The following is an 18,815-nucleotide window of genomic DNA, read 5'->3' as shown; positions in this document are numbered from 1 at the left end:
TCCTAACCAATGACAGCCGCAAGACCAGGAAGGGGACTGAAGAGCAGCAGTAGACCGCGCTGAAACGAGAATACACTTTAGTAAGTGTTTAAGGGGGTCAGGGGGGAGCTGCCTTTCAAACTTTTTTTTTTGCCTTATTGCAGAGAATACATTAAGGTAAAAATAAAATTGCCTTTAGAACCACTTTAAACGCCCAGATTCATTAATCTCTTTCCATCAGCTAAATTAATCCCTTACCGAGTATGCAACTTCTTTATCTTTTAGTCCATGCCTACATTCCAGTTTAAGCTGCTATGACCACTTCCCAGGTTTCTCGTTTCAGAAAACAGAAACACAGTCCAGTAGCCTAGAATGGCAAGGCACTTTGCTGTTCTTCCCTCCTCCAAGCTTAAAGACTGACTCCAGACTGCACTGTCCAGGTTTTTAACGTTGTTTTAGCCCACACACAATAATTTTTTTAATTGGTCATTAAAAACGATCGTGTGTGGGCTCCAGAGCATTTTTCGTCGCCGTGAAAAACGGGCATTAAAAATTTAGAACATGCTCTAATTTTTCACGTTGTGAAAAACGGTCGTGTGTAGGCTTTAGCGACGGGAAAAAAACGTGCATGCTCAGAACCAATTATGAGACGGGAGCGCTCGTTCTGGTAAAAGTACCGTTCGTAATGGAGATAGCACATTCATCACGCTGTAACAGACTGAAAAGCACGAAGACTGAAAAGCGCAAAAATCGTCTCTCACCAAACTTTTACTAACACAAAATCAGCCCAAAGGGTGGCGCCATCCGAATGGAACTTCCCCTTTATAGTGCCGTCGTACGTCATCGCGCTTTACTTGAGAATTTTTTTTCCCACGATCGCGTGTATGCAATGCAGGCATGACAAGAATCACTTCGAGAAAAACTTTGTTTTTTTCTAGTACATTATAAACGGTTGTGTGTACGTGGCATTAGGCTTCATTCACTCCTGATCGTGGTGGAATTGCTGTGAGGCATTTGCAATGTTGCCACATGAAAATTACAGCACGATTGGGTTGCCATTAGAAGTAATGTCATCGCAAACACGTCCCAAGCTTTGCAGCGATTTAAAATTGTGCCGCTTCAGTCCCCACGATATAGAACAAACAACTATACTCACCTCTATACTGCAGAATTGGTGTGATGCCGCCGCTGTCCCACGTTGGCTCTAAGCTCAAGAACTTACCAATCACATGACAGCTGATCACTCAGTTCTCAGTCAGCTTGGAGTGGAGAGCAGTGACTGTCGGTCACTGATCTCCGCTCTGCTCCTCCAGCACTCATGGGAGCACCGGGCTGGAGAGCAAATGTAAGTGCATTCCTGCGACTCAGAAGAGAAGAAGAATGAACAAAACTATTTGTTCATACATGTCTTTTAAATGCAACCTTTAGGTGGGCTGTGGTGAAGTACGGAAACCTGAAGCCCGTCAGCATTTTATTCATACCACACCTTTGTCGCCCTCCATCATTCTCTCATCTGTGTTTCCTAGTCCAAATTCTCTCATCTGTGTTTCTACAAACCACAGCTCAGCTGAGGTGCACAGAAATGAAATAAAATGTCACACCGTGACACTGAAAAGTTTAATCACTTCCAACCCGCGCTATAGTCGAATGCCGGCTACAGCGTTGGCCTTAATTGCCAGGAGGGCGTCAATAGACGTCCTCCCGTGCACGAGCTGACTGCGCGTCAATGAAACTCGGCTAATTACAGATCGGAGTAAGGCGCCTATCCTGGCCGATTACCACGTGATCAGCTGTCAGCCAATGACAGACGATCACGTCATGTAAACAGAAGATCGGTAATCAACTTTTTTCCTAAAACTGGCAAAAACATTTTTAACTTCAGTATGACAAACCACTTTCTGCTCACACAATTGGCTTCCACCTTTTCACAGATGATTGCAACAGCATTTTGAGTCAAATTACAAGAATTTCCTACAAGGCAGTTCACTTTTGGTGAAAAACATTCTTATGTCGCGTACACACGACCGTTTTTAAAGTCATGGAAAAAAAACAAAGTTTTTCCTCGACGCGATTCTTGTCAAGCCTGCCTTGCATACACACGATAGTGAAAAAATGCTCGAGCAAAGCGCGGTGACATCCAACACATTCGACAGCACTATAAAGAAGAAGTTCCATTCGGATGGCGCCACCCTTGGGGCTGCTTTTGCTAATTTCGGGTTAGTAAAAGTTTAGTGAGAGACGATTCACGCTTTTCGGTCTGTTACAGCGTGATGAATGTGCCATCTCCATTACGAACGCTAGTTTTACCAGAACAAGAGCTCCCGTCTCATAACTTGCTTCTGAGCATGCGTGTTTTTTTCCCCATCGTTAAAGCCCACACACGACCATTTTTCACGACGTGAAAAATGACGACGAGAAAAATTAGAGCATGTTCTAAATTTTTAATGGCCATTTTTCACAACGAGAAAAATGCTCTGGAGCCTACACACGGTCATTTTTAATAACCAATTTAAAAAATGGCATATTTCTCGTCATGAAAAACAGTCGTGCGTACGCGGCATAAGGCTCTTGAACACCTAGCTATAGATGCTGTTATTCTTAGGCCCCTTGCACTGCCTAAAAGTCACGCCAGTTGAAGCAAAGCCTGTGTAATCCTGAGGTCTATGGACCTCAAATCGCATCAAAGTCAGACCAAAGTAGTGCAGGGACGACTTAAAGTCACACAGACATGAACAGTACCCACTGGAAATCATGGGGTACAACTTGTCACGCAACTTTGCATGACCAAGTCGCACAAGTGTAAAAGGGGCCTTACTATAATGCGGAGACTGCCGAGGTGGTACTAGCAAACAGACACTCGGTTTGGGAAAGATAGATATGGTAAACAGTTGTCAAAACAAATACAGCTTAGAATAAGCAAATTCCCCAAAAGATATTTGAAATGGTTTTTTTTTATTATTATAAAAAATAAAACTCAATGACTTTTTTTGAAACACTTAATGAAAGTTATTCCTACATACTTGATGGATTCCAGGACGGTCTGACGATGTTCTGTAGCTTTTAGGCGAATTTGTTCCCGGATAATGTCAGCGTTTTCCCGTTCTACCTTGGCACGAGCTCGAGCCTCTGCCTCAATTCGAAGCATTTCATTTTTATGTCGCAACTCCATTTCGTGCTCCACCGTGGCTGGATGGGAATAAAAAACGCACAGCATAAGCAGAGGGAAGAGTCACTTTGTTCACTTTCATAAATACTTGAAATGTGTACCAGTCGTCTGGATGGGATTACAAAAAAATGTACAGGTTCATTTTGTAAATCAGTCAAGGTGTCCAGAAACGGGAACCATTAGAAGAGGATCTTGTTGGTTACCAGATGATTAATGAAATGAATGCATAACTCAGCCCACAAGATTCCATTAAAGAGGAGCTCCAAATACTGTAGCAGCTACAAATACTGTAGCTGCGGACTTTTAATATTTGGACACTTACCTGTCCAGGAATCCAGCGGTGTCCTCACCCGAGCTGATTTTTCAATCGGCCCTGGCGTGCTTCCACCACCATCTTGGCTAAAGGAAACAGTCAGTGAAGCCGCAAGGCTTCACAGCCAGTTCTCTACTGGTTTTGACAGTGCAAATGTGCCAGCAGGGATGGGAGGAAGACATATGGAGCTTCCCCTTTTGGGTGGAGCTTCGATTTAATTAACCAAATTGCCTGGATGGGGTTTTCATTTTCAGCCGAAACAAAAGGAACAGGTTCATGTTGTACACCATTTCCCCACTTCTGATGACTTCATATCCACAAGTCTGCTACAAAAGAATATAAATCTCCTTTGCATGCACCAATTGCTCTGCAAACCCAGATATTACCATATAAAATGTACTACAGGCTGTCTGCAGTAAATTATGGTCATGGGGCAAGTAGGTGGTTTGCTTGGGAGGGCGAGAAGAGAGATCTACAGTGAGTGATCTTTATTACAGGAAGTTCTCACATAGGCACATTTTCACATTGAATTACTGCACAGATATAGAATACACAAAGCATACCAAGGTTCAGTTTTGGAGGAAGGATTACATTTCTTAATTGCTGTTGTATCTCTGCTGGGTAGACTGATTACCAATGTCACTTGGACAGAAATTGATAGAAAAACCAACATATTAAAGTTATTAGCACAAGAGGCAAGTGTTAATGTTTCAATGAAGACACCAAAAAAGGTTAATTCCCCTAACTTTCTAGAGAATTCTGCTCACTTCCTGTTACATCTTCAATACAGGATGTGAAGTCTTTCCAATAGGACACAGATAGCAACAAAAATTAACAAACCTCTACTCAATCAAAAAGATTTTTTGCCAATACATAAATGATCAAGTGCCCGTAAGCAAAGTAGTAAGCAAAAAGCACTTGACAGTAAAAAATAAATACAATTTGCTCCTCCCTTACCTCGCCGCATTGCCTCTTGCTTCTGAACAGACTCTTCTTGTTTGCGCAAATTTTCATCATTTAGATGTTGCTTTAAATCGAATAAAAGTGAATTATAAAAAAGCAATACTAGCAGAAATTTAGCATACCAACAAATTTAGCAGGCAAAATATAAAGACAAGGATAGGATATATTACTGCCCATGGCAACCAATCAGCAGCTTTAGACTAGAATGATGGAAGATGATTGGTTGTTATGAGCAACAATAAATCGTACCTTTTGCACCGTTTTTATACATATCTTAACAGACAAGACTATGAATAATGAAAGTATTACCATTATTGAAGAAGCTGTGTGTGAGAAGATGACACCAAGTCTAAGTATTAGAATTGTAATTCTACATATCTCCAGTTCTGAGACTTTCCTGGACCTTTTACGTAAATCCCAGGAAAGGGGCAAGTAATTTACATAAACCAAATGCATTAAAGTTATCAAAGTCCTCTAATTATGATATGCGCTTGGTCTATTCCCATAATCCTGCTTTCATACCTCAATAAGTGTTACTGTGACTGATTAGTAGTCGTGAAAGATGATCAATAAACCAATTCTATTTATCCCCACTTTAATTCTCTTCTTAAAGCTTTTGCTGCCAAAATGTCGTGAGAATAGCATTTGTCAGCCGAAAAAATAGAAGCAATCATCAGAGACAATGTCCGCATATTCAAGGCCACCATGTAAATTGTACATCATTATGCACAATGCAAAGCAAAGAAAGGTATGCTGCCCCTAATTGGTCACTGAGCATCATGTTCCTGGAATATCTACTATTCTTATCTGTATTAACCCCCCGCAAAGTAAAGGGGAATGGCATGGTCCTGTCGTTCGCCAAACAGATCTATAATAAAGGACTGAGGCAGAAAATCACACCTGTGGCTATGGCTATTTAATGTACTAACAGAAAGTTTGTGTTCACCATACACACAACCCGACTATAGTAGAGATAGAAGCGTTTGTTGAGTTACAACTAAACAATATATAATTCATTACAACACATGGACTTCCATTCAAGGCAATTACCTGTTGCCGTAACTGATCCTCATATCGCTGCCTTGCCAGTTTATCTTGGTACTGGGCTCTCTAGAAAAATGGCATAAAAATAAAAATTAAACCTCATTTAATATTTCCACTGAAGCATATGCTACACTAATAGGAAAGAATGAAGCTGGACAGATAATAAATAAATAAAAACAAACAATAAGAAACACGGTCACCTTGCCCATGCCCCGGCGCCCTTATACTTACCTCACCAACAATACCCACCCACGCGTTCCTTCTTTTTTTTGCAGCCAGCAACAATAACTGGCCCTTCCGGGTAAGGAGGAGCACGTCACCCGCCCTGTGACAGGGGCTCAAGCTCTGTCATCTTGCCCTGTTGACTGCGTCCCTTTGATAGATGTCCCACTTCGACAGTGAGTATAGGATACCCCCCCCTTTTTTTTATCATTTTTGTTACATTATTCAGTTGGCCATTGATATGCAGCTACTTGATAATCCCAAAAAATTGTAGCAATTCTCTTTTCATTTTTAAAATAACCTCCTAGTATATATGGAGCTTTACAAGAAAATTTGCATTAGTTCTGTGATGTCAAATGTGATAATAAACTGACTACTGAACTGTAAGGCCCCTTTTTCAGGTAGACCTGATCAGACACTCCATTCACTCCTATGGAACGGCAGATGTCAGCAGTGACATGTCTGCGCCACCCACTGCTATCCGATCCCTGAAATCCAGATGGATGGAGACCCTATTTTCCATCTGTTTGGTGGATCGGGTTGGAAGGGAATCGGATGAAAACAGACGGATGTTTTTTTTTATTTATCCGATCTCATCGGATAAAAGCAGCAGCAGATCGATCCCCCGATGAGCACATGTGCACGGACTCTTATGCCGCGTACACACGATCGGTTTGTCTGATGAAAACGGTCATCAGACATCAATGGACCGTTTTCATCAGACTAACCATTCGTGTGTGGGCCCCATCGTTTTTTTTTATCCATCGGTTAAAAAACTAGGAACTTGTTTTAAAATTATCTGATGGTTAACTAACCGATAGGAAAAAAACGATCGTCTGTAGGCACGTCCATCGGTTAAAAATCCACGATTGCTCAGACTAAATTAGGGGACGGGAGCGCTGGTTCTGGTAAAACTAGCGCGCGTTATGGAGATAGCACATTCATCACGCTGTAACAGACAGAAAAGCGCAAAACGTCTTTTACTAACACAAAATCAGCTCAGAGGGTGGCGCCATTGGATTTGAACTTCCCCTTTATAGTGCCGATGTACGTGGTTTACGTGTCCGCGTTCTGACACGATCGTTTTTTTAACCGATGGTGTGTAGGCGCGACTGATCATCAGTCAGCTTCATCGGATAACTGATGGAAAAATCCATCAGTCCGTTTTCATCGGATGGACCGATCGTGTGTACAGGGCATTACTATAAATGTGTACCGACCTAGCTGGCAAACAATCTGTAAATCTTTGGCGCATAGACCAAGTTCAGGGCCTCATCTGGCACATAGCACAGATTGGTCAACACCATCACTATCCCTCTAAAATCAGCTTTACAGGCAATTAAAGGGCAGTGGCTCTACACAAATTAAAAGGTAAATTTACCTTTTGCAAAAAAAATAAATGCATATCTTTTTGCAGGTTAAAAAAAGTAAATTAAAAAATTTGTGCATTTTTTTATTTTACATAGCATCCTGTAAAGCATTGCAAGCCTGGATCCTGCAGACTGTCAGTACACTGTCTGCCATACCTCCAGTACAGGCAGTAACTGAATGGCTGGAAGATCAATGGACTAAGAACCCTTACCAGTGCCCTTGAAGTTCATTAAGAACTACAAGCCGCAATGTCTGACGGTACTTGAAGTCAAATTCATTCACAGGAAATCATTAATCGATGATGTGTCTGTGTGGGCGAGAAAATCTCCTGCCCGTGGGTTGCGGAGGCGGGAGGTTGCTACATAGGAGACCATTACATGTTACACCCTAAATATAGGTGTACCAAGTAACCAGTGCCAGGAAGAGGTCATCTAGAGCCCAGGGCGAACATACCAAACTGGGCTCAAGACCGGTGGGGGCATCGGCGGTAAAGCTTTTCCATCGTTTTAGCGGAGCTATTCGGCTGCTAGCGGGGTGCTTTTAACCCCAGCTAGCAGCTGAAAATAGGTCAAAAACGTCCGCAAAGCTTTGCCGGCGCTGCCCATTGATTTCAACAGGCAGGGGCGCTTTAGAAGCAGTGTATTCACAACGCCTCAAAGATGCGGCTAGCAGGACTTTTTTTTACCGTCCTGCCAGCGATTTGTGAAAAGCTACATCTAAAAATTGTTGAACAATTTCAGAATAATGTTCAACATAACATTGCAAAGAAATCTTGCAAAGAAATCTCTGTGGACGAGGCCGAAATGCAATTTTGGGTGCCTGTAATCTTTGGGCCCTCAGACAGCACTACATTAAAAAACAGGCATGATTTTGTTATTGGACATCACTGCATGGGCTCAGGAACACTTCCAAAAATCTATGTCTGAACTGTGCCATCCAAAAATGCAAGTTAAACCTTTATCATACAAAGAGAATCTTATCTGAAGCCTTAACTCAACATGACCCAGAAACAACACTATTTAAGCTCATTTAAATGATCTGTTACAAAGTGGAAGACTGTTCAGTGGTCAGACAAATTGAAAAGTTTACATTTTTTTTTTCCGGCAACCATGGGCGCCACCGTCCTCCGGACTAAAAAGAGGAGAGGGACCTTCCAGCTTGTTATCAGCGCTCAGTTCAAAAGGCTGCATCTCTGAGGGCATGGGTGTGCATTAGTGTGTTTGGAATGATCAGCTTGCACATCTGGAAAGGCATCATCAATGCTAAAAGATACATCCAGGTTTTTAGAGCAGTATATGCTCCCATCCAGAGAATGTCTTTTTCAGGGAGGCCTTGCATATTTGAGCAGGACAAAGCTAAACTGCATACTGCATCTATGACAACAGCATGGCTTTGCAATATAAGAGTCTGGGTGCCTAAGAAGACCCAGGACTGTGTTATAATACTATATCTGCACCCCCCTCCCCCTGAAAGGTGCAAAATGCGAGACCAGAGGCGGGGAGGGTTCCAGAAAGCGGGAGGTTCACTTTTTGTGTGGACCTCTGCTTTATAGAATACATTTTTTAAAGTAACCACCTTTAGCACATGGAGGAACCTAACTGCCTTGCTTTATGACCACATGGATCGCTTTCTTGGGGTGTACCCAATTTAGAAGCATGCACAATGATCCTGGGCCTTCATTTGGGAACCTGTCCCCATACCATGAACACCATCTATTCTTTATTGTATCCACTACAATCCAACATACTGTTTATTCATACTCTTTTCTCCCTTTCTACTACGCCTCTTTTGCCAGTACATGCCCACTGAATACTATAAAAAAAAAAAAAAAAAAAAATCAGTGGGCATGTACTTCAAACCCCATGGCTTGATTAGTCAGGGCCTAGACTGACTACAAATCACAAGTTCTACAAATAGCAGATATGTATTTATCAAAAACTGCATGCGATTTCATTATATTCCATATTCAGCAGAAAGCTGGTGAGTACAAATGAGGGAGGAAGGGCCTTGAAGTTAAAGTGCAGGTACATAAGTTACTATATACAGCAGTATACCACAATCCGCCATCCATTCGTAGGATAAATTGTTATAGTCATAGGATCAATGCAATTTTTCTAAGTATCTCTACAGCAAGGAGACTAAACACTTTAGAAGACTCCTATGAGCTGGGTGACCAGCTACCTCACTGCCCAATAGCAATTTTGTGCAGTAATAGTGCCAAAACTGTCTGTTTTAGGTGATCCCTATTTGAGAAACAAGTATGCTTTTCTTTCCCCTGGCCACTTATCAGCATCCCAAAGTTTGTACTTGCCTAGAACCTTAGGATGCTACAGGTGGTGTGCAGAGGATTAATTGGACATGTGCTAGAGTGACATATTCGCAAAAAAAGAATAATAATGATAATTGCATCCATATTTGCAGAAAAAAAGTGATCAGTGAATTGCTCCTGTAGATCTTTCCCCATATTCCTGTCTCTACCAAGGTAGAGACTTTCAGTTTGAGAGCAAGAGGAAGGTCAATGGACTACAAGTGCCCTAATCAACACAATTAAGTTGTATTGGTAGCTACAAGTTCGCCTACTGCACTGGCAAACAGAACTTGTAGTTCACTCATTCACAGATTTCTGTGAATGAATGAGATGTGGGAGCAGAGTAGCAGCACTTGCAACCACGTTACATTCCAAATATGGGTGTACCATGTAACAGTCTTAAAAGGTAAAAAGGTGGAGTTGGCTTTTAAACACTGAGGCCTGAGCAATGACAGGAGTTCTCTACTCACAGAATAGTCATATAGTGAGTGAGTGAAAAATGTATATAGCGCTACACATGCGAACTGAATCACCTCTGGGCGCTTGTTTGACCACTTCTCCCTTGAGCTCAGAAGAGGTGGGTTTTGATGTTTCTCACAAGAGCCAACCTGCAGGCTATATGCATAAAGAGGGTTCTTGTGAGATGCCATCTTGCAGAGCACCTTTGTGTGTGCACAACAGTTATATGGTTCCCTGTAGATCCTTCCCTGGTATTGCTGTGTGTACTTTGCAAGAGCATGTGGAAGTGTCACAGGGATTACAAAAAATAACACAACACGTGCACAGAGCGAGCGTAGACATTAGCATTCATCATCAATCTGACTGCACGAGTCTGTCCCCTGTATTGCAGAAAGCTGAATTTTTAAGTGATGGGTTAGTGGATGTACCAAGAGATGAAATTAACTACCATACTTCAGCAGTGAAAGGTTACACTGCTGATCTCCGATTTCCCTGCTCCAATGATTGCTGCCAGTATCATCAGGTATTAATAGGTACAGCTTTATTATCAACTTACAGATTGATTCTGCTTTGTCTCCTCATTTAAGGTTTTCCTCCTCTCCTCTCCTTGCACTCGTATCTGCTCACTCTTCAGCTGTTCCAAGGCTCCTTCATATTCCTAAATTTGAAAAGAGGAAAATACCAAAGTTGAAAAGAAAACACAATGGTGTAGCTACTGACAGATTTAAATCTGCAAGAAAGAAGGTGCCAAAACTATGGCAATCCTAATATTGATGCTTCTCAGTCTAATCTGCAATACTCAATATTTAATACTGTAATTGTAAGAAAACAGCATAGTATATGATGAAATTGCTCTTTAAAGTAAATCCTCCAAAAAAAAAACTGCCATCTTGACCTCTGTTAAATCTACAGACCGTTCTCAATCAAATACCGGGGTGCTGTTGATTGCTTTAGGTAGCTCATCGAGCTTGGTGTCAGTGTGTAACTGCCTGTCCGTATCGGAGGTATGGACAGACAGTCTGCAGGACTGTGGCATTACACCTGCGATTGAGAGCACCACCAATGTGACAAAAGTTGCATTCCTGGCATGTGCGGGAAATTTTACCTTTTTTTAAACTGTTAAATGGATGGGTTTACTTCCGCTTTAAACCCCTTTCACACTGGTGCCGTTTTTCAGGTGTTTTAAAGCTAAAAATAGCGCCGGTAAAAAGCCCCATTTGCAATCCCAGTGTGAAAGCCCAAATGCTTTCACACTGGAGAGCTGCACTGGCAGGATGTCCAAAAAAGTCCTGCAAGCAGCTTCTTTGAGGAGCTTTAGGAGCGGTGTATACACCACTCCTAAAGTGCCCCTGCCCATTGAAATCAATGGGCAGCGCCGCTGAATCACCTTTCCAGCGCCTGAACAATCTTTTAAATGTCTGCAGCTCCTTGCTGAAGTGAGATTATACATTTTTTAATAAGCAGTGAGCATAATAAGTAGGGGGCTGTCCCAGGGTGTGTATAATTATAGTCCTGTGCAGGGAGATAGAGAGGAGTAGAGATCAGAATCCATGTCTTGCAGAATTGAAGGCATGGATTGGTGGTTAACAACCAACCAATGAATTTTAAACAGGATAATCATTATCTTCTAATAGGATGAAAGTAAGCCCTGATCAGTTGGCAGTGAAAGGTGGCTATTCAAATAAGCTCATAGATTCCCTAGCTAGCTCATTCTGACCTCACTTGTCATCTTCATCAAAAAATGTAATTTAAAGGGCATAGCTAGGCAATTTTTCTTCAAGTCTGGCTAAAGTGGGGAAGGCTTACACCAGGGATTCTCAAACTACAGCCCTCCAGCTGTTGCGGAACACGTCCCATGAGGCATTGTAAAACTGACATTCACGGACATGACAAGGCATGATGGGAATTGTAGTTTCTAAACGACAACAGGAGGGCCGTAGTTTGAAGACCCCTGAGTTACACTATCTGTCAAGTTATAATTGCTGGTGAACCATTGTCACCGAGCTAGAAAGTGATGAGAAATCAAAACATTTGACAATTGTCTCCAGAACAGGCAAAAAAAGAGTACACCAAGTCCCCATTCGAGGAGCCTGGAGTAAAGAGACGTTTGGTGTGTCATTTAATACACAAAAAAGTAAATTTACAAAACGTAACAAAATCTTTATTAGTATTTATATACAGATAGATAGATAAAATAGGTTTGAAAATTACACCATGTAGAGCCCAGTGGACCAATGGGATTCGCATAAATACAGTGCTTCCTCAGGATCCACAAACGCTATATCAAAACTATGGGTACAATGTCTACAATGAAAAACATAATTACAAAATTGTACATTACATTATTATACAATGCATTTATGCCTGCAAGTTACACTTGTGGAGCTAGTGAATTATTTTTTTCTTCTTCTCTTTTCTCCACTTTGGGCTCACACTATCTTCACAAATGTAACCTGCACGCAAAAAATGCAATGTATAATTAACGTAATGTACAACTTTGTAATTATTGTGTTTCTCATTGAAGACCATATTTTTGTCATAAAGAGCTTGTGGATCCTGAGGAAGCACTGGATTTATGCAAAACTTTTTGCTTAATTTACACACACATTTCTTTTATGGATACATTTTATATCAGAATTGTAAATTTTATACACCAATAAAGATTTTGTAACATTTTACACATTTACCTTTTTTGTGTATTTCAGGGTTTGACAAATTTGCTTAGAATCTAGGAGCCAGCTAAAAAAGTTAGGAGCCAGAAAACGCACCCCGTCCCGACGAGCTTGCGCGCAGAAGCGAACACATACGTGAGCAGCGCCCGCATATGTAAATGGTGTTCAAACCACACATGTGAGGTATCGCCGCGATTGGTAGAGCGAGAGCAATAATTCTAGCCCTAGACCTCCTCTGTAACTCAAAACATGCAACCTGTAGAATTTTTTTAAACGTCGCCTGTGAAGATTTTAAAGGGTAAAAGTTTGTCGGCATTCCACGAGCGGACGCAATTTTATAGCGTGACATGTTGGGTATGAATTTACTCGGCGTAACATTATCTTTCATAATAAAAAATGGGGATAACTTAACTGTTGTCTTATTTTTTTAATTAAAAAAAAAAGTGTAATTTTCCCCCAAAAAAGTGCGCTTGTAAGACCGCTGCGCAAATACGGCGTGACAGAAAGTATTGCAACGATCGCCATTTTATTCTCTAGAGTGTTAGGATAAAAAATATATAATGTTTGGGGGTTCTAATTAGAGGGAAGAAGATAACAGTGAAAATAGTAAAAAATGACATTAGAATTGCTGTTTAACTTGTAATGCTTAACTTGTAATACCAACGGCCACCACCAGATGGCGCCAGCTCACACAAGGAAGAGCTGGGGACTTCACACAAGCCAAGTCGCCAGGATGCCATTTCTAGTCGCCATGGCGACCGGGATTTGTCGAGCCTTGTATTATATCACACACCAAACTTCCCCCTACTCCAGTCTCCTCTATTGGGGACTTGGGGTTCTCTTTTTCGTTTTTGTCTGTTACGATATAATGGGGAATGGTGTCAGAGTTATTTTTTTATATATTTGATTGTGAGACGGTCTCTCCCCCCACATCCGACAAATATTTAGAATTATTATTAGTAACAGGATGTAGTGGAAAAACTTCTAATGGGGACACTTACTCCAGGGACAACCAATTCCCCTCACTTTCAGAGATTTCTTCTGACTTTAAGTTACATCTCTGGGAAAGGGATGAATGGAAATTTCTCCAATGGCAAACAAACAGCAAAAAAATAACCCAGAAGAGTTTTCAAACTTTTCTTTCACTATCCATAAAAGAAAAACAGTTTTGGCTATAAACAAACTTTAAAAAGGAGAATTTCTCCTTTAAATATATAATAATAAAATCGCAGGTGTAATGCCACAGTCTTGCAGACTGTCTGTCCATACCTCCGATACGGACAGGCAGTTACACACTGACACCAAGCTCAATGATCTACCTAAAGCAATCAACTGCACCCCGGTAGATGATTGAGAACTACAAGCCAACAGCCACAAAGGCTATTGGTACTTGTAGTTTTAACATACATTTTTAATTTGTGAAAGCGAGCGGGGGGTAGAGAAGATCCCCCACTTGCTGTCAAAATTGGGGGATCAGGGTGTGCAGAGGCTGATGCATCTGTAACGTGTTACACCCCAAGTATGGGTGTAACATATAACAGGTTACAAAAGAACTCCTTTAATACCAGACTTGAATAGCAGTAGGAGAGTGCTCTCACCGCTGTACTAAACTTTGTATCTGGTTCTCTAAGTACTTATTTTTAAATAGAAAGACAAGCGTGAAGAACTGGAAGAATTAGTTTTAAAATACACAGACTCTTTAAAGCCAAGTGTAAGCGATTCTACCAGATGACATTACACTTCTCAAATAGCACTGAAAGTTGTTTTTAAAGTGGTTGAAAACCACAGTTTTATTCCCCGAACCTGCAAGGTAACGGCATAATGTGCCAGTATGCAATGCATACTAGCACATTTATGTGAAACTTACCTGAAAACAAGGCTCCCAATGATGCAATGTCATCGCTGGAGGCAGCATCCAACTTCACCCATCTTCCTTCTGGGTCCGCCGACTCTGGCTGTGTGACTGGCAGTAGCAGCAATGACGTCACTCCTGCGCATGCGTGGGGGGGGGGGGGCCGTCATTCATGGCACAGGATTTTGAAGGAACGGCTTGGGTGGCCATTCCTTGAGAGCTCATGCACTGGTGACGTCATTGGCTGCATATATAGTAAATATCTCCTAAACGGTGCATGTATAGAAGATATTTACAGTACCTATAGATAAGCCTTATTATAGGCTTACTTACAGATACAAACTATGCATGGGACTTTACTTCCTCCAACATTGGGTCCATTTTTATTAAACGTTACCTTTATTTTAACTTGTTGTTCCAGATGAAGGGTCTCTTCCTGCATCTTAGCGAGATGTAGTGCCTCCTTTGCATGACCTGGAAAAACAATAGGCATTAAAAATATAAGAACTCATGACCTTCCACAACAGAGAAAACATATCTGAGCTGATACACACAAGAGTTAAAAAAATAAACTATATAATATACATAGAAAAGTAAAACAAGAAATAAATACTAAGCAACCAATTAATGTTCAGAACTGACAGACATCAGGCGACTCCTCAAACCCGACTTTGAAGCCGAAGAGCCAGACTGAATGCAAGTAAAGCTTTTTTTGTGAACAAATGTAAATGTATAAACTTGCAGTATATCGTTATTGACTTTCAGGCCTCATGCACACTGGACGTTAAAATAACGTTATAAAAACGCCAGTAGCTTTGCAGTGAGTTTTTCAACTTTTTTTCAATAGCATTTTTTAGCGTTTTCCCGGTTGAAGAATTTTTTTTCTTTTTCAATGGATCAAAAACTTAAAAAAAAAAAAAAAAAAACACTGGCGAGTGACGTTTTTGAGCGTTTATTGACGTTTATCAGCTTTAGAGTGTTTTTACAGCTGTAAAACGTCTCTCAGAACCCACTAATTTTTTTTTTACTGCTCAAAAACCCCACTGCCCAAAACTGCTGATAACAGCCTATGTGTGCATGGACACATAGGAGAACATGATGGAAAGTTTATTGACTGTAGAAAAAAACATCCAAAAACGTCCAGTGTGCACGAGGCCTAAAAGCCCAACTCTAGGATTGTTTTTTTTGTTCAATACTTGTCAGAGCGGGCTCTCTGCCCTGCAAAGGGTTAAAGTATATAACCTATCCATCTAACATATGTATTATTAAAACGGAGTTCCACCCAAAAATGGAACTTCCGCTTTTCGGAATCCTCCCCCCCTCCGGTGTCACATTTGGCATCTTTAAGGTGGGGGGGGGGTAGATACCTGTCTAATCCAGGTATTTGCTCCCACCTCCAGGCATAGATCGCTGCAGACTCTGCGGGGATCTACGCCATGTCCGGCCCCTCCTCCGCCCCCCTGCTATCTTCTGGGAGACACACAGGTCCCAGAAGACAGCAGGGATCAGTGGGATCGTGCAGCGCGCGTAGTAGGGAACCAGGCTGTGAAGCCGCTTCACTTCCAGATTCCCTTAAAGCGGAGGTTCACCCTAAAAACATGTATATACCATTCCATCCAGCATACTGCCGACATGTACAGTATGCTGTTTTTTTTTTTTCGCTGTACATACCGCCGTATAGCTATTTTCCCCCCGGCTTCTGGGTAGTGGCTACCGCGGGAGTGGGCGTTCCTATTCAGAGACTAAGTGATTGACGTGATGACAAAAGCTTCCACCCGGCGCATAATGCGCATCACCAATTTCCGAAAGAAGCCGAACGTCGGTGCTCAGGCAGCGTATAGAGCTGACTCGCAGTTTGGCTTCTTTCGGAAACTGGTGATGCGCATTATGCGCCGGGGGGAAGCTTTTGTCATCATGTCAATCACTTAGTCTCTGAATAGGAAAGCCCACTCCCGCGGGAGCCACTACCCGGAAGCCGGGGGGAAAATAGCTATACAAGGGTATGTACAGCGAAAAAAAAAAAACAAAAAAAAAACAGCATACTGTACATGTCGGCAGTATGCTGGATGGAATGGTATATACATGTTTTAGGGTGAACCTCCGCTTTAACAAAGATGGTGGCGCCAGGGGAGGACATTGCGGACACCCTGGACAGGTAAGTGTCCATATTTTAAAAGTCAGCAGCTGCAGTATTTGTAGCTGCTGACTAAAAAAAAAAAAAAATTTGGGTGGAACTCCGCTTTAACTTAAAAAAGTCCCTTCTATTGCTCTCAGCCTCCTACATAGGTTTTGCTGCTGTGACCTGACTTCCTGTTAAAGGTTGGATTCATCCATTCTTCATGGTCCCACAGTATGTAGGACCCTGGCCACCCTCTCTTGCTCACTCCAGAGATGGACTGGATACTAGTGGAGGTGGACTTTTCTTCTGCTGTTCCCCGATTATAAAGTGATTTTCCCTGCTTGAAGCGACAGAACAGCTTCTATGAATATAAGTGGGCAGGCATAGTCACAACCCTTGATGAGTCCCTATGACAGGTCTAGCGGCTCATATTCACAGCTTTCCTGGCAATAAAATTGTTTTTATTTTCCTCTTCAAATTGTAAGAAACAAAACATGAAGCATGCAATGGAGCCAATATAAGCCTGCAGCAACAAATCAGGATCCATCCTACAAAAGTAAATGGGGGGTACTATAGACAACATCTCTATCAGAAAGACAATCCCGCTAACTGCTAATGACCTCATTGATCATGTGACCTACAAATGTAGACAGTTCTCAGACTAGAATGAATGATGCAACTATGGCTCAACACACTGACATCTGACACACATCAGTACAGGAGGCATTGGGCACTAGTATTAGGCAAGGATGTTACACAAACATGGTATACATCTGACCTTGGCTCTGCTTACATGATTTAAACATCAGCAGCTTAATAAACAGGGGAATTGAAATCCATATTCTAAAATCAGGCTAAAGCCGGCCATACACTGAATGAAATTCTGCCGTGTCAGCTGGACTGGATGAATTGAGATCAGTGTGTGGCCGTCCCTCATCAACACAAGTCCATCAAACAAGGGATCTGTTGGGCCAGTTCACATGTGGTGCAATGCGCACTTATGCATTATGGTATGCTGCACACAGGGGGAGGGGGTTTGGGGTACCCATGCCAGTGATATTCTGGGGGGGGGGGGGGGAGTGGAGGGTCATGCCTGGGATCTTCCGGCATGGGGGGGGGGGGGGAGTGCTCATGCCAGGGTTTTCCGACACTGGGGGGGTCATGCCAGGGATCTTCCTGCACTGGGGGGGGGGGGGTCATGCCAGGGATCTTCTGCCACCGGGGGGGGGGCGGGGGTCATGCCAGGGATCTTCTGCCACTGGGGGGGCGGGGGTCATGCCAGGGATCTTCTGCCACTGGGGGGGGTCATGCCAGGGATCTTCTGCCACTGGGGGGGGGGGGTCATGCCAGGGATCTTCTGCCACTGGGGGGGGCAGGGGTCATGCCAGGGATCTTCTGCCACGAGGGGGGGGGGCAGGGGTCATGCCAGGGATCTTCTGCCACGAGGGGGGGGGGGGGGGCAGGGGTCATGCCAGGGATCTTCTGCCACTGGGGGGGGGGGGGGGAGGGGTCATGCCAGGGATCTTCTGCCACTGGGGGGGGGGGCAGGGGTCATGCCAGGGATCTTCTGCCACTGGGGGGGCAGGGGTCATGCCAGGGATCTTCTGCCACTGGGGGGGGGGGCAGGGGTCATGCCAGGGATCTTCTGCCACGGGGGGGGCGGGGGTCATGCCAGGGATCTTCTGCCACTGGGGGGGCAGGGGTCATGCTAGGGATCTTCTGCCACTGGGGGGGGGGCGGGGGTCATGCCAGGGATCTTCTGCCACTCGGGGGGGGGGGGGCGGGGGTCATGCCAGGGATCTTCTGCTACTCGGGGGGGCGGGGGTCATACCAGGGATCTTCCAACAAGAGGGTGCCCATGCCTAGGATCTTTTGGCACAGGGGAGGGGGCATGCAAGGGATCTCTGGCAAAGGGGTGGGGGGTCATGCCAGTCCAACAGCCAAGATACAGAAGAAGTCACTACATGACACTGGTTACTGATGGGTGGAGTGATCGTGTATCACAGTGGGGGTTGTGGATGTCTGTGGAAGGAGATGGAGGTCACTCACGTGACTGGTCAAGCTCTCTTGCAGCTTTGGCCGCCCTCTCCAGGCCAGTGGGGTCAAAGTTGCTCCATTTGTCCTTCGGCTTGTTCTTGTCACCGTCCCCATCTCCCCCGGACGGAGGCACCGGTAGGCCGGGCACCAATGGGGGTGCCTGCTGCCCCTTGTTGTAGCCGAATAACCAAGACATGACATAAAAGACCCGGTCACCGCTCTCTTCTCACTGACACACGTGCTGCTCCGCGCATGCGCACTCCCCGCCTGACAAGGTCATATTCCGTAGGAACCCACAGGCTGGAACGTC

General features: G+C 43.4%; 1 protein-coding gene across 1 annotated transcript in view; it reads right to left on the bottom strand.

Annotated features, from left to right (window-relative positions):
- The window catches only part of ATAD3A (ATPase family AAA domain containing 3A), a 106,498-nt gene extending 87,711 nt beyond the window's left edge, over nt 1-18,787 (bottom strand). The window contains exons 1-6 of the mRNA XM_040325804.1: nt 18,518-18,787; nt 14,747-14,823; nt 10,382-10,483; nt 5,472-5,531; nt 4,416-4,485; nt 3,000-3,165 (exon numbers count right to left, since the gene is read on the bottom strand). Of these exons, the coding sequence (XP_040181738.1) occupies nt 3,000-3,165; nt 4,416-4,485; nt 5,472-5,531; nt 10,382-10,483; nt 14,747-14,823; nt 18,518-18,701 (659 nt within the window). The 5' untranslated portion in view covers nt 18,702-18,787. The remainder of the gene's footprint in view (nt 1-2,999; nt 3,166-4,415; nt 4,486-5,471; nt 5,532-10,381; nt 10,484-14,746; nt 14,824-18,517) is intronic.
- Between the last annotated feature and the right edge of the window lie 28 nt (nt 18,788-18,815).

Source organism: Rana temporaria, chromosome 10, assembly GCF_905171775.1.
Source record: "Rana temporaria chromosome 10, aRanTem1.1, whole genome shotgun sequence".
In the NCBI taxonomy this organism is placed as follows: domain Eukaryota; kingdom Metazoa; phylum Chordata; class Amphibia; order Anura; family Ranidae; genus Rana; species Rana temporaria.
This window is presented reverse-complemented; position numbering and strand designations above follow the sequence as displayed.